Here is a 14,039-nt window from a genome sequence, read left to right as displayed (position 1 = left end):
TGTCGAGCTCAAGCGCTTCACTTTCACCTTTGTTTTTTATTTGAGGCGGGGTGGAACGCCCCCAAAGTGTTACTTGGGTTTGGTGAACAACTTCGCCCAAGTGCCGCCTGGCGGGGCGGGCGAGGAGGGGCTCTGCCCGGCTGCAGCCGAAGCCCCCTGCCCGGAGGGCCGGGCCCTGGGCGGTCTCTCCGCAGCAGCCCCCCGCGCTGCGCTGTGCTGTGCTGTGCCCCGCCATGTGCGCGGGCGGGAGGAGAGGCATGTCCCCGCCCCGCCGCACCGCCTCCCGCCCGCCTGCCAGCCGGCACCGGCGGAGGGGAGCGGCGCCGGGCGCGGAGCTCCCCAGCCCCACTATGCCCGCGGCCGTGCCCCCGCCCCGGCGGGGCCCCGCGGGGCTGCCCGCTCTCCGGCGCTGAGGCCGCGGCCGCACCTGCGAGCGGCATCGCTGGGGGGGGCGCGCAGCCTCCGCCGCGCCCCGTCTGCTGCGCGGCCGCTGGGGCGCCCGCAGCGGCGCCTTTCCCGCCTCTCCGCCCGCCCCGTCGCCAAGCGGGAGCCGCCAGCGGTGCGAGCGGAGCCGGAGCCGGGGCAGCCTCCACCGCCCGCGCTGCCCCCCGTCTCGCCGCCCTGCCCACCCTTCCCCACCTCCGTCCCGCCCAAGCCATGAACTTTGGCCGCGGCCCCTCGGTGGTGTTGAACGTCGGGGGCACCCGGTACTCCTTTTCCCGGGAGGTGCTGAAGGATTTCCCGCTGCGGCGGGTGAGCCGCCTGCACGGCTGCCTCTCGGAGCAGGACGTGCTGGAGGTGTGTGACGACTACGACCGGGAGCGGAACGAATACTTCTTCGACCGGCACTCGGAGGCTTTCGGCTTCATCATGCTGTACGTGCGGCACGGCCACCTGCGCTTCGTGCCGCACATGTGCGAGCTCTCCTTCTACAACGAGATGATCTACTGGGGGCTGGAGGGCTCCCACCTCGACTACTGCTGCCAGCGCCGCCTCGACGACCGCATGTCCGAGACGTGCACCTACTACTCGGCAGAGGAACCGCCCGGGGAGGCGGCCAGCGGCCCCGAAGGCAAGGGCCGGCGGCCGCCGGGAGCCGAGGGCGGGAAGTGGCTGGAGAGGATGAGGAGGACTTTCGAGGAGCCCACGTCTTCCGTGGCCGCACAGGTCCTGGCCACCGTCTCCATCCTCTTTGTCATCGTGTCCATGGTGGTGCTGTGCGCCAGCACCCTGCCCGAGTGGCGGGCGCCGGAGAACCGCAGCATGGAGGAGCAGAGCAGGTACACAGCAGAGTCAGTGAGGGAGCCCTCAGGGTAGGAGGATCCTTTATTTTCCCGCTGTCCGCTCCCCGTGTGTCCCGTCCAGTCTGTCCTGCCCCTTGTCCTGACGGTCCATAGCTGTAGACGCCGCCGGCGGGGATCGCCTGCTCGCCTTAATCCCCTGGCCCTGAACTGGGGAGCCGAGAGGGATACGGGGATGTCTCGGGGGAGCGGGCGCTGCTCTGCAGCTCTGGCTTCCACCGGGCTCTCCCGGGCGCCTGTGGCTCCGAGCGCCGGGCAGCGCTGGGGGCGCGGGGGGCAGCCCGGGGCCGGGGGCAGGCTGGCGTGTCGGGCAGCCCGGCAGCGGGGCAGCTGCCATCGGAACACGGCTCCTCTTCTGTGTGAGGGTGCCTCCTCCTCTGCAGGATCTCGGAGCTCTTATTTCTCCCCTTTTAGGAGCCACGGGACTCCCTACCCACATAGAGAAGTTCAAGCACTCGACAAATCACATTAAGGCTTGCGATTGTGGAAAAGGGGGAATTAAAACCCTAAAGGAAAAGAATACAATTCCCTTCTCTTTTCCTTTGGGAAGAATACAGTCCTGTATGTACTCTGCGTGTATTCATACAGGTCCTTCTACTGGAGCAGATCCAGTGCCTGTTACAGTTCTCATCTTGTAAAATCTTGTATGTGGGAGCAGCCTTATCTCCGTTCCTCTTTCCATCTCAGATTCTCTATGTGGGGAACAGAGGAGATGATCAGACTGTGTATTATGCTTTTTCAAATGCATCATATATGCACCCCATTGTATGAATGTAACAGATGTTTACATTTCCTTTAGATAAAATGTATGTAAACACGCTAAAAATTGCAGAACAGTTGCAGAAACCAGGGCCTGGGGTGTAAGGTTCAATCCAAGACTTATTACTAATAAGAACAAACCCTTTTTCATCTTCTTTGTGACCTCAGTTTTGGGTTACATTGATGCAACTCTGCTGACTTCAGTATCATTACGCTTTCTCTCTCTCTCTCCCTTTCTCTCCCTCTCTTTCTTGTTCCCTAGAGAACAGAATCAAGACCACTCTGGTAGGATTTCTCTCATAAATAAGGCTGAGATATAAAGACAGAAGTAAATGTTTCTTGTATTTCCTAGCTTCTCCTTTCTTTTAAAACAGATAGGATATTCAATAAAAAGTTTTCAGCTTCTGTTCTGCTAAAGGGGCCCTACAGTGAAATCGCAACCGTGTCATTATGAAATCACCCTCTTTTACCATAGAGTTAATCGGAATGTGATATATTATCTCTTAGTAGCCAAATTAATTCCTTGGAAAGTATTTTCATAGTTTCCATTAGCTTAATGGAATTGTATTTTTGTATTTCTCATTCTGGCTGAGTCAAAGAATTAGTTGTATGAACAAAAAGAAAGCAGATATAGATTGAGAAGCTGTTGATTCCTGCTTAGATTTAGATACGTGAAAAGTTGTCCTTAGAGGTTCTTCCAGTTAAAAAGACTTACTTAAGCTTTGCAAGATTATTTCAAAGTATGGATGCTCTGGGTGATCTTTTTGTAAGTCAGCAAATTGCTCAGATATCCTCAATAGACAGGGGAAAAATAGATGCAACACTAACACAGCATTAGCCACATCGGCCGTATCTTTGTTCACATCTGCATGGTGTGGGAGTCAACATCAATTTTTCTCTTCCTGAAAGAGTTTAACTTGCAGAGGAACAAGGCGTATAAGTGTAATTTTTCTTTCATAGTGCCTCTGTCTTCAAGAACATGTGTGTATTATATACACACGTAATTTTACTCTTCTGAACAATTGCATATTTTATACCAACTGTTTGAAGGATAAGCTCCTAAATACTTGTAAGGTACAGTGCAGCCAAACACTTCACAGGGCAGTGAAGGCTGCTTTTCAAACTAGAAGGACCGCTATCAACAGTAGGGTGAGCTTCTTCAGTACTGGTTATAGAGCTGCAACAAAAAGAGAGAAATAACAGTAAAAGTTGTGGCCAAAGAGTTTCTAACCATCTTCTCGCAAAAATCTGCCACATATAAACACCAATACATGCTGGCTGATTTCACGTGTGACTTAACCCATGTGCACAGGGAAAATAGATACGATGTGTTCTTTTCTGTCCACAGCTGGTCACCTGCCAAGGTGGCCTAGTTCTCTTAGGAGAACCACTCCTTCCTTTATTGTGTGTGCTGCATAATGACTAAAACGCCTGGAAAAAAAGGGGTGAGCTACTGTTGCCTTTACGTGAGTGATCTAGTTTAGCTATGGCTACTTACACATGCCATAAGATCTGACCTAACATGCCCAGTTGTCATTTGATTTTTTTTTCCTTTTATTTGTTTATAGTTTTATTTGTTTAAAGTTATTGCATTTAACATGAGTTAGGTTTTCAAAACCTAAGTAGCTAAGTGGCTTATTTGGAAGTCTGACCACAGAAATTACACAGGAGTCTCTGGGATGGTGTATTCTGGCAATACTGTCCATCTTAGGTGAGAAGGCTTTTAAAAATCTGGCCACTAGTTTCTGATACAGTTTGAAGCCAAATTCTGTCTTTTTTTTTTTTTTTTAATTAACCAAGAGTCCTCATCAAAATAAAGAAATTCTATCAAGCATGATATATATATATATATATATATATTTTTGGTCAAGAGAGATTGTGACATTAATGCTGTATGCGAGTTTTGATTCACATGGCACTGTAATTACTAGTATGAAACGCTACATTATTCTCAAATCATAATTTGAAAAGCTTTATAAATGAAAATGAAATGGGCTTATCTAGAAGTCCTTAGGCTGTAGATTTTTGATGTAACTGACTATTCAGATCAGCATAAGCCACTGCTTAGAAGAGCTGAGAACTGCCTCATGAAATTTAGCAACTTCGATATTTTTAGTCTCTCACATGCTGCTTAATAAAAACCCCTGTCCTTCCCTCGATGTTATGTTACAGCTCAAAAAGGTGCCACATGGATAAGTTCTGTGGCTGAACTGTGGTAACTGTCCCCACGTCCGTTCTGGGCAGCTGTAGTGAAAACAGCTCTGGCCCTGTGTCTCCAGCTGAGCTGAACATCATCTCTAGATGTGAGGGAGTGGGTCACTAACGCTGTGACGTTCAAAATCAGCCTCTTTAATGAGGTTTGCAGTGATGGTTACTGTGGCTGCCAGCTAATACCAGCTGTGTTTATTTTTCTTGTGTGAACACCTCTTCACCAGAAGAGGAATTGAGTCCACCAAACCCTTCTCAGAAACCATTACGTTGTTATGACTTTTCATGCTGACCACACTCTCTAAGGGTGAACAGCCTATGGCTGCTGGAGTAACACCTGTTAGAGGGCAACAGAGAACTCCATGAGTAAGCCTTTTTAAGGAGAGAGGGATGTGGAATCTGACCTCTGAATTTCACAAACCTCACAGACATTGACAATATAATTCCCTGATTTGCAGAGGGATTGCCTTCCCCAGGTCCATTCTTAGGAAGAAGGATGAGTTATTAAATTTCTTACATTTTAAGATTTTTGCTCTCTTCCCTGCCTTGGCACGTTTCACTCATCAGAGCTAAAGATTTGCATCAGATTTGCACAGTTTAGGAGCAGACAGCAGACACCTGTATCCCCTTCTGCTGCTTCTGGCAATTTCAAGTCATCTTTGCTCTCCTTTGAACACTGCCAGCAGTTGCATACGGCGAGTCTCTGATCAAGGACCCATCCATAAACTGATCAAAAGCATTTTCTTTTGGGGAGAGCTTCTCAAGCTTGTCATAGGAAGTCATTTGAAGATGCCTGACTTATTGCCAGCATAGTTCTATCTACCTGCCATTAAACTATTTTTCTAACGGTAAATACGAGTAGCTTGGGGGAGGGACTGTTGCCCCTTTTCCACTTACTAATCATGATTAAATTTGAAAGAATCACTCGGTTATCAAGCCCATATGATTGCTGTGTTCTTAAGCAAAAGCAAATAAACACAGGAAGTTCAGTATCTCTCAACCGTTGCCAGTGGGTTTTCTTTTCATCTCTGCAAAACATCAGCTTAATTTAGACATACAAAAATCATTATTCCTTTATAGTGGTGAGATTTCAGAACACCTGAATGCTCACATCCAACATGCGTTCCAAAAAAAAACAAACCAAAAACAATCCAAAAAACCAAAACTTCTTTCCTGGGTAAGATCTAACCTCAACACCACATCTTTGCTAAGTTAAAACAGTAAAACAGCAGGCTGAGGGTAAAGAATGGAACTACAGACCTAAGTTAAAAACATAGATGTGGATTCTTCTAATGAATTTATGAGCCTTTTGAGAAATAGAGATGACACAAAGAACAGATGTGTATTGGTGCCTGGCCACAGGAGAACCTTAGCGAGCTCACCAGGTGCCACTCGTGTTCAAGTATATGGCAAAGATGCTGACGACTCCAGGGCTTAAGATGTTCATATCCAGGTGTTCCCAGAGCTGTGAAAGGCATTTTTTCCCTTCCCTGGGGAGTGCTGGGTCATTACAGCCTCCCACATAGGAAACCGGAGTTTAACGCGTCAAAACGCATTACTGCTACCCAAACAGCGACAGAGTGGAAAAAGCCAGCAAGGTTTTTAATGCAGGGAAACGAGCTGTTTCGTGGCACTTACTCTGCAGTTTATAGTGAGACAGAAACCCTGTTGATTTCAAAAGGATTAAAAAAAAAAGACATTTGCTGAAATGACTAGGAGTCATCCTGAGCAGGAATTTGATCATTCTGGCTACCGGCTGGACATTTTTCAGGTTTAATGTACGTTACATGGAAATAGGCTTTAGCAACAATTTAACGAATCAGTGCTGTCATATACTGTCTTTAATCATATCATCTGTTTTCCTCATGTGTCCTGTTGATGTGCATGTTTTATTTACAAGCTTAATAGATAATAGTGTCACTAACAAATATTTTGGCTAGATTTCAGCCAGCTCACCAGGGGATATTGAAAGTATCCAAATTGGCATACTGGAGCAAAGAATAATGCTAAGTTGAAATACTCTAAGACATTCAGAATATGATTTTTTTAGTAATAACAAACTAATCTTGTTAGTGAATGAAAAAATTTCCGAAGTAGTTTAATTTATTACACATAAAATAGCTTATTCTGAAAGGAAGTTATCAGATGGAACAGAAAATTGAACAGTGATGGGATTACAGTAGAAATTAGGCTCACAAAGGCTTGGTCTTCCATTTATGGACAAAAGACTCATTAGAGCAATCTTGAAAGACTGTTAAGTACCAAGAGGCTTAAAATTTTAGGAGAAAAACCCTCTTTCATGTGCCTAGGTCTGGGACAAAATAACTTTGAGCAGAAATAACCTGTAACTGAATAAAAATTAGGACTTAGTATTTTCACTGATTAGTTATAGATTTTGCGGGGAATCTTAAGTAAACACTTCATGAGTTTGTTTTAAATTTCCCCTCTCATTTTTCAATACCAACTATTTTCAAGCTGAACTGATGGAAGTTTATAAAATAGGTACTGCATTTTACCATATAAAGCTCATGACTTAATTATATGGTCATAGATTTTAATACAGCATTATTTCAGGAGTAAGCAATAAAAGGCAGTCTGTCCTGTGAATATGCAGCAAATATTTGAAGAATTGATTACAGAAGAAACAGTAATTTTAGTCTTCTGAGTGCATGCATTTTATTTGTCTTTAGCTTCATACTCAGTTCTGAGTTCTCTTGAGGACTAGCTGTTAAATTTGCTTTCCTTATTAGACACTATTTATCCATTAACAAGGTTAGCTATAAAGACAAATCACTACAAGGAGGGGGAAAGTGGAAATATAGTATGTAGCACTCCAGATTTCCCAACAGGCCAGAGATTTCTAGTTCTTCTCACTGAAGCGGTTTTACGTGATTTGCCAGGACTGCCAAAATCCATCTACACAGGCAAAAAGGAGTGACAAGAGAGAAAAAATGAAAAATGGCTTAGAAGTAAGGAGAGGAAAGGAAAAAATAAGAGACACCCTTATTCATTATCTTCTCTCTAGTCAGGATGCATATAATTGATGAGGAAGGATAGATGTAATGAATGGAGAAATGAAAGTGCAATATATAATGCAGTGGCAGTAATGCATCTCCTACTGTCTCGATCTTGCTTGGTCATTTTTGCATCAGTGATGTTCCTTAACTTCAAGTCCATTCTACACTACAAGTCTTCTTCAGTCCTTCCTACTGAAGTAGACTGATTTACAGTAGCTCTTGTGCTGGGAACTGCCAGAGTAAAACAATGAATCGATCACATTTCATTTGTTTTCACTTGCACAACTATTCCCCAAAGTTATACCGGACCACTGAATCAGCATTGATTCATAAAGAAGTCTTCCTCTGAGTCACAAGGATCAGGACCAAACCTCCTTAAAGCTCAACCCTGAGATAACCTGCCTCATTCGTGACAAAACCAAGGAATCACATTTCCAACATTATCAGGGCATCAGGAGGAAATGCAGAGTGAAAAAGCTTTAAATTGTCTAACTGCGAATTGCTTTTTCATTTAAATGTTCCATATTATAGGACACAGGCAACCCTAACAGAGAAATCTCGCAAAATGTAATTAAAGCGAGTTTGTTGAAATTGTTGAATATTCCTGGCTGCAACTTTCTACTCAGATGCAATTTCTCTTTTAATCATTACATGAGATCTCAACTAGCCAACATGTAAGTACATTCAGACTTTATCAGTGTGCCCATTACCTTGGTCTTGCTGTTTGCCTGATTTTTCTAGGGAAAGTCTTAGATATTTCCTCATAATGTGTAAAAAAAGTCTAAGAGAACTTACCCAGTAACATTTTTTTCTTTATGTTTTTAACATAAAGAAACATAATCCATGTTCATAAAATAACTTTCATGTATCCCATACATGACTTCTGTTTGGAAGACATCACGATCTGAGCATAAAAATTTGAGCTAAAAATAAATTAAATCCACTTATGAGGTAGTCGGCACTCACTGTCATTATTAAAAGAAGCATTAGTATTTTAAAAAAAAAGTTTAATTTTTGAGACAACCCATAATACTTACGAGCAAGCTGTTTTTGAAATGCATAGGTCTTTCCATCAAAAGGTGCCAACAGGAACAAGTGTTTTATAAACCTTTTATGAAGAAAGGCCACTTGCTTACAGAATTTTCATGGTTAGTCATGAAACAAGGTAAAACAAGGTCTTATTTTATGTGAATAACTATTTCTTTAAATAATTAATTTCTGTTCATTTAAATTTGCTGTGGCTGGAGTCACAGTGTACCTTATGACCTTAGATCAACTGACTGTTACTGTTTCCTCCATTTTTTAGTGTAAAACTAAAGTGAATGAACAAATAAGATTAAATTAATATCAAATAAGTAAAACTTCAGTGTATGAAACTTTTATGAAAGTTAGCTTATAGCTATTAGTATAATTACAGAAGTTACAGAAGAAAATTGTCTTTCTAACAGGCAGTTGTCTTAATAATAACAATAGATTTTGTAACTGGTAAAAAAATGTGTTAGGGAAACAAAATTTTAGGTTTGAAATGACAGTGGGATTATTACTTGCAAATCATTACGGTTCTACAGACACTACCTTGTCAGGATTCCTGCAGTAGCAAAAAAGCTCTGGTTGTATGTAGTATTTTCAAATCCCCAGTCTCACATCAGTGGGGTTTCAGACCTATTGGTATTGAGAAGGCATTGGCAACTGGCTTTTTCTTTGCTCAAACCATTGGTGAAAAAGGATAAACAAAGGAAAGAGGAAAAGATTGGCTCCCATTCACATTCTCTATTAAGGAAGCAAGCAGGCACAGCCGGAATTCTTAAGAAAAGGGTTATTTTCAGATGGGAGATTTCAGACTACATGCACAATAGTTATTAAATAATCTTAGAGCAACATTTTCATCTTCTGTTTCTACCTTCCACTGGCTTCAAGTTGAGATATTCTCAAGTCTCATTCTCTGCACTGGGACTTGGAAATACTTAGAACACACTGAGATCACCTTCCAGGATTTCTTTTCTTAAGGCCATACTTGTATTTGGCAAGATGATCTTGCCTATTGCTTTGGGTATCTTGACATTTTTGCTGCAACACAGTGTAGGTGGAGTTACATTTAAAACAAAAGAAAAAAATCAGTAATGCAGAGCATAGTGGTAAATTGGAGGACAGAATCTTTTTACTTTGTGTACCCAATGATGAAAAATAAAATGTCATCTGTATTTAGTGGCAATACCTATAGAGTTCTGAAAATAGTTCTAAGCCTGCCCCTGTTTGGGATGCAAATCAGGCGGACTGGTTTAGTTTGGTTCCCGAAGAGCCAATTTGCATGAATTATCCAATGCAAAAGCTGATTTCTGCCTACTCGATCTTCACTGCCATTTTAGTTTAGCAGTCTGGTTCTACCCCTTGCTGTTCCTAACTGGCCAGTTCACTGATCCACAGTCCTTGGCATTCCCAAGTGGATCAGGCCTCATAGATTTAAAAGAAACCAAAAAATGAATAAAATCCCCTGAAATCCAACCAGCTTAAAAAAAAAAAGTGTTCTAGGTAACATTACCCGTTGGCACAGGCAGCATACCCTTTCCTATACAGTTCCAGTTTTTGTAAGCATGTTTTCCCAGTGTTAGGACCAGTATTAATCTATAATTCAAAGAAAATGATCAGTGAGTGAGTTTTTAGCAATGATCAGTTCAAACTCCTCACTAGATCCTCAGGTTGATTGCTGAAATCTGGTGCTACATGCGTAGGGTAAGAATAGCGTGTCTTTCTGTTTGTCATTTGTGAAGGTCTGAGCGTCAGTTTGGTAATACCTGTGAACAAACCAAACATCCACTAAAACTTTTGCACAGAACATGAATGCTGTACTTTGTTTCTTTTGACAGGATAATTGAAGCTATCTGCATAGGCTGGTTCACTGCAGAATGCATTGTGAGGTTCATCGTCTCCAAAAACAAGTGTGAGTTTGTCAGAAGACCTCTCAACATCATTGATTTACTGGCAATTACTCCTTACTACATCTCTGTTCTCATGACAGTTTTCACAGGGGAAAATTCGCAGCTTCAGAGGGCTGGAGTCACCTTGAGGGTCTTAAGAATGATGAGGATTTTTTGGGTAATTAAACTGGCTCGTCATTTCATTGGCCTTCAAACACTTGGTCTGACTCTGAAGCGTTGTTACAGAGAGATGGTGATGCTACTTGTCTTTATCTGTGTTGCTATGGCAATTTTCAGTGCACTTTCCCAGCTTCTTGAAAATGGGCTGGACTTGGGAACAAAGAATAAGGATTATGCCAGCATTCCTGCTGCTTGCTGGTGGGTGATCATCTCGATGACCACGGTTGGTTATGGTGACATGTGTCCCATCACTGTACCAGGAAGGATTCTTGGAGGAATTTGTGTGGTTAGTGGCATCGTTTTATTAGCCTTGCCGATCACTTTCATTTATCACAGCTTTGTGCAATGTTACCATGAGCTCAAGTTCCGATCCGCTAGGTACAGTAGAAGCCTTTCTGCCGAATTCTTAAATTGACCAAAATTACATTCTGTTGTAGTTACTTGCTAAGCTTTGTCTTAGACGAGAATGGTGGAAGGTCCCTTCACGTGTCCTCCTTGACTGGATGGTCCTATGGAACAACACTCTTGCCAGCCTGGAGAAAGCCCATCACCATTCAGACAGGAAGGATGGCCATCTGCCTTGGGCACCTTGCAGGGAGAGGGAGTCAGGTTTCAAGTTTGAGAGAACAAAATTAACAAAAGAGGATTCAGAAGTCCTCAACCAGACCAGTTTGGTCTTTGGGTTCCCTTTCCATACATAAGCAGAACAAAAAATGGGCTTAACACTGAGGTCTGTCATTCCCATAATGACATCCTATACCATTCTAAGCAACCTGTAGCAGAAGTTTTTCAGAGATTTCAAAATCTAAATGCTCCACAGAGGCATTAATAACTCCTTGCCTGAACTATCTCTGCTTTTAACTCCGACAACCAAATTAGATACCGAAGGAGAATTACTGCTACTTTTGAGCTTCGCAACACAGCAGAGCTGGTTCTGTAACTCAGGAAAGATGAAGAATATAGGTCTGTAGGACAAAAAGTCTTGAGGCCTGATTCTGATCTTTGATGAAGCACACAAATCTTCAGGAAAACCAGTGAAGTCAGTGGCATTGCTCAGAATTTGATAATTCAAAGAAGTACACCTCTGAATGTTGTAGCAAGGACTTCCTTAGACACAATTAATTTATTTTCTGGAACCAAATCGTTAGTAGATGCAAGTGGTGTACTTTATAAAGATCAGCATAAAAGAATCAGGCATTGATAAATATGTTTTCTGGTAGTTTAGTGGGGGAACTATCCAAAGTTTACATATGGTCAGTTCAAGTCCATCCACCTGAAGTTACATACTCATAAGCACAGATTTTTTTTCCCCCTCATTTAATTAAACACAAATATCATAGATTATAATACTCCATCACTTGAAACAGTCTGGAGAAAGTGCTGGAAAACAGGAGTAGCTGTTCCCTGTCCGATGAGACTCTTCATGATCTTTAAATTCTGCAATCCTTACAGAAGGATACAATTTAATGAAAGTTTTAAAAACAACTGTAAAAAGCCCAGAGCATACCAAAGAAAGTAAAACATAGAAGTGTGAGTTGTACTTGGCAAAATGGTATATTCTCCAATGTAACTAGAAAATTAAAATGAATCAAGTTAGGTTCTGAAATATTGTTCGCTACATTTCTTGTGTAGTACTGCTTAATAGCGTCATTCAGTATAATTCTGAAAGGCTGCTACGTAGAAATGTGCAGTTAGATACTAAAACACATTAAGGTGCAGCTTTGCAAATCTGGCTACCAATAAACATCAACAGGGAGCTTTCTTATTAACAGGAAGGTACAGAGTCATCAGCATAGTTGAAATTGGTATGCTTGCCTGAAAATACTGCATTTATTATTACTGTGCTGTAGAAGCATCTTTTATAAACGTATTTGTTAAAAGCTTTAGAAGCGAAACGAGTACCACCTAGAAAACACATCTCCGGAGTTGCTCACTCAAATGAAAGTACCACATTGGTCAGTAACCAGTACATTGAAGGCTCTACCCTGAGAGCTGAAAAATTCATTATCACTTTAAGTGGTCATAGCCTTAAAGAATTACATTGCAAATGCTTTTTTTTTTTTTTTTTCTGAAGACTTTAAAAGAATTTAAGTAGACTTCTTGCTGACAAGCTTGACTTTACCTTCAATGGTTTTTCAAGACTACATCATTAAGTGATGTTACAGCCGTACCTCTGTTTCTTGACACTGATGCATCCTGGTGTTCAGGTTCGCTCCTCTGTAGTTGCCCGTACTACTGTATTTATTCCTTCTATATCAGAACCACGTCATTCAGAAACTGGCTCCAGCATTCCACAGAGAGGTGAAAATGAGATAAGCAAAAATTTCTGTCTAAGGTGAGATTCACAGCTGATGTTCGTTAGCTAAGTTGTGACTTCGCACCAGTGGAGATGCTGGCTCTGTATTCCTGCATGTGTACCTATATATATCCTGCATATATTATATATTATAGTCAGACAACTTTTTTTTCTTCTCACAAAAAATCTCCTCCTTGACTAAACTGAAATTTCAGACTCAAATCCAAACACAGCTGTTGGAGAAAATGACGTTTTCATCTTCTAATGAAAAGTTCATGTTGATAGAATCAAAACTGGTTTTTTTACGAGAAAAACACCCCCTCCCCCTTTTTTTTTTTTCTATTAAAAATAGGTAAAAAAACACAACCAACCAACTCCCCCCCTGTTAACCAACACATAAGAACTTAGCCCTACAGATTTTCTTACGCTGTTTTTAACGCTTGGGAAACTTTGTCTTTTGTCTATGTTCTGTATTTAACCAAACCAATACTCTGAGATACAACCCTCCTCCCTCAAGACGCCCAAACCGTCATCACAATGACAATAGTTTGAAATCCATACAGAATGTGAATATACTTTAGAGTACGCTGCAGTCTTGATTTCAAGACAAATTAAAAGGCATTTCAGCATTACCCATAAATCTAATTTTTAGATGCCTGTACAAAGGAAAAAATAGAAATGATGGCATATAATAACTTATGAATAGCAATTTGTACCATGAATCATTTTGTATAAGCAATTAAGGTTAGGAAGTTTTAAAGGATTTAGGGTATATGTGGTATACAAACAAAATGTTTCTTCCTTTATAAAGTGTTTTCCAGCTAAAGAATCCTTTCCCAGTGTAAAAAAATTATGTAATGAAAATAATTGTGTAAAGGAATAAGTCTGTGGAGATGATCTTAAGTTGTACTTTTTTTTTTATTAACAGTTTATGTTCACTTTTTATATGGCAAAATGTGAACAGAATAACCAATGTATTTTTCAATTTGAGTTACAATAAAATATTATTTTGAAACTGCTCTCTATATAAGCCCACTAAGGAGAGATACTGGGGTGGTTTGTGGTTTTGGTTTTTGTTGTTTGGTTTTGGGGTTTGGTTGGTTGGTTGGTGGGGTTTTTTTGTTTTGTTTTGGGTCTTTTGTTTGGGTTTTTTCATGGTTTTGTTTGTTTTCTTTTTTATTGTTGTATGTTTGTCAGCGTGTAGACTTTAGTTTTCTTAGAAACCAAGTTGAAGTAGTGTGATCTCAACAGTAGCCTTAAAACATGATTTCATATTAAGTAAATAGGGTTCCTGACTTCTAATAACAGATGCCATCTTATTTGCAACGGACCAGTGTTTTTTTTAGTGCAACTTTAAAAAAAA

General features: G+C 41.6%; 1 protein-coding gene across 2 annotated transcripts; it reads left to right on the top strand.

Annotated features, from left to right (window-relative positions):
- The first annotated feature begins 540 nt into the window (after positions 1-540).
- On the top strand, positions 541-13,776 carry KCNG3 (potassium voltage-gated channel modifier subfamily G member 3). Of its 2 annotated transcripts, none has more exons than XM_065834845.2 (2): positions 541-1,280; positions 10,150-13,776. In XM_065834845.2, exons 1-2 carry the CDS (start codon positions 658-660, stop codon positions 10,793-10,795), a joined length of 1,269 nt encoding a protein of 422 aa, XP_065690917.1. In that variant the 5' UTR covers positions 541-657; the 3' UTR covers positions 10,796-13,776. The 2 variants fall into 2 exon arrangements, with proteins under 2 accessions (XP_065690917.1, XP_065690916.1); XM_065834844.2 differs by having other exon boundaries at positions 541-1,313.
- Positions 13,777-14,039: the final 263 nt, after the last annotated feature.

The sequence above is a fragment of the Patagioenas fasciata genome, chromosome 3, assembly GCF_037038585.1.
Source record: "Patagioenas fasciata isolate bPatFas1 chromosome 3, bPatFas1.hap1, whole genome shotgun sequence".
Lineage (NCBI taxonomy): Eukaryota > Metazoa > Chordata > Aves > Columbiformes > Columbidae > Patagioenas > Patagioenas fasciata.
The sequence above is the reverse complement of the archived record's forward strand: the minus strand, read 5'-3'. Positions and strand labels throughout refer to the sequence as shown.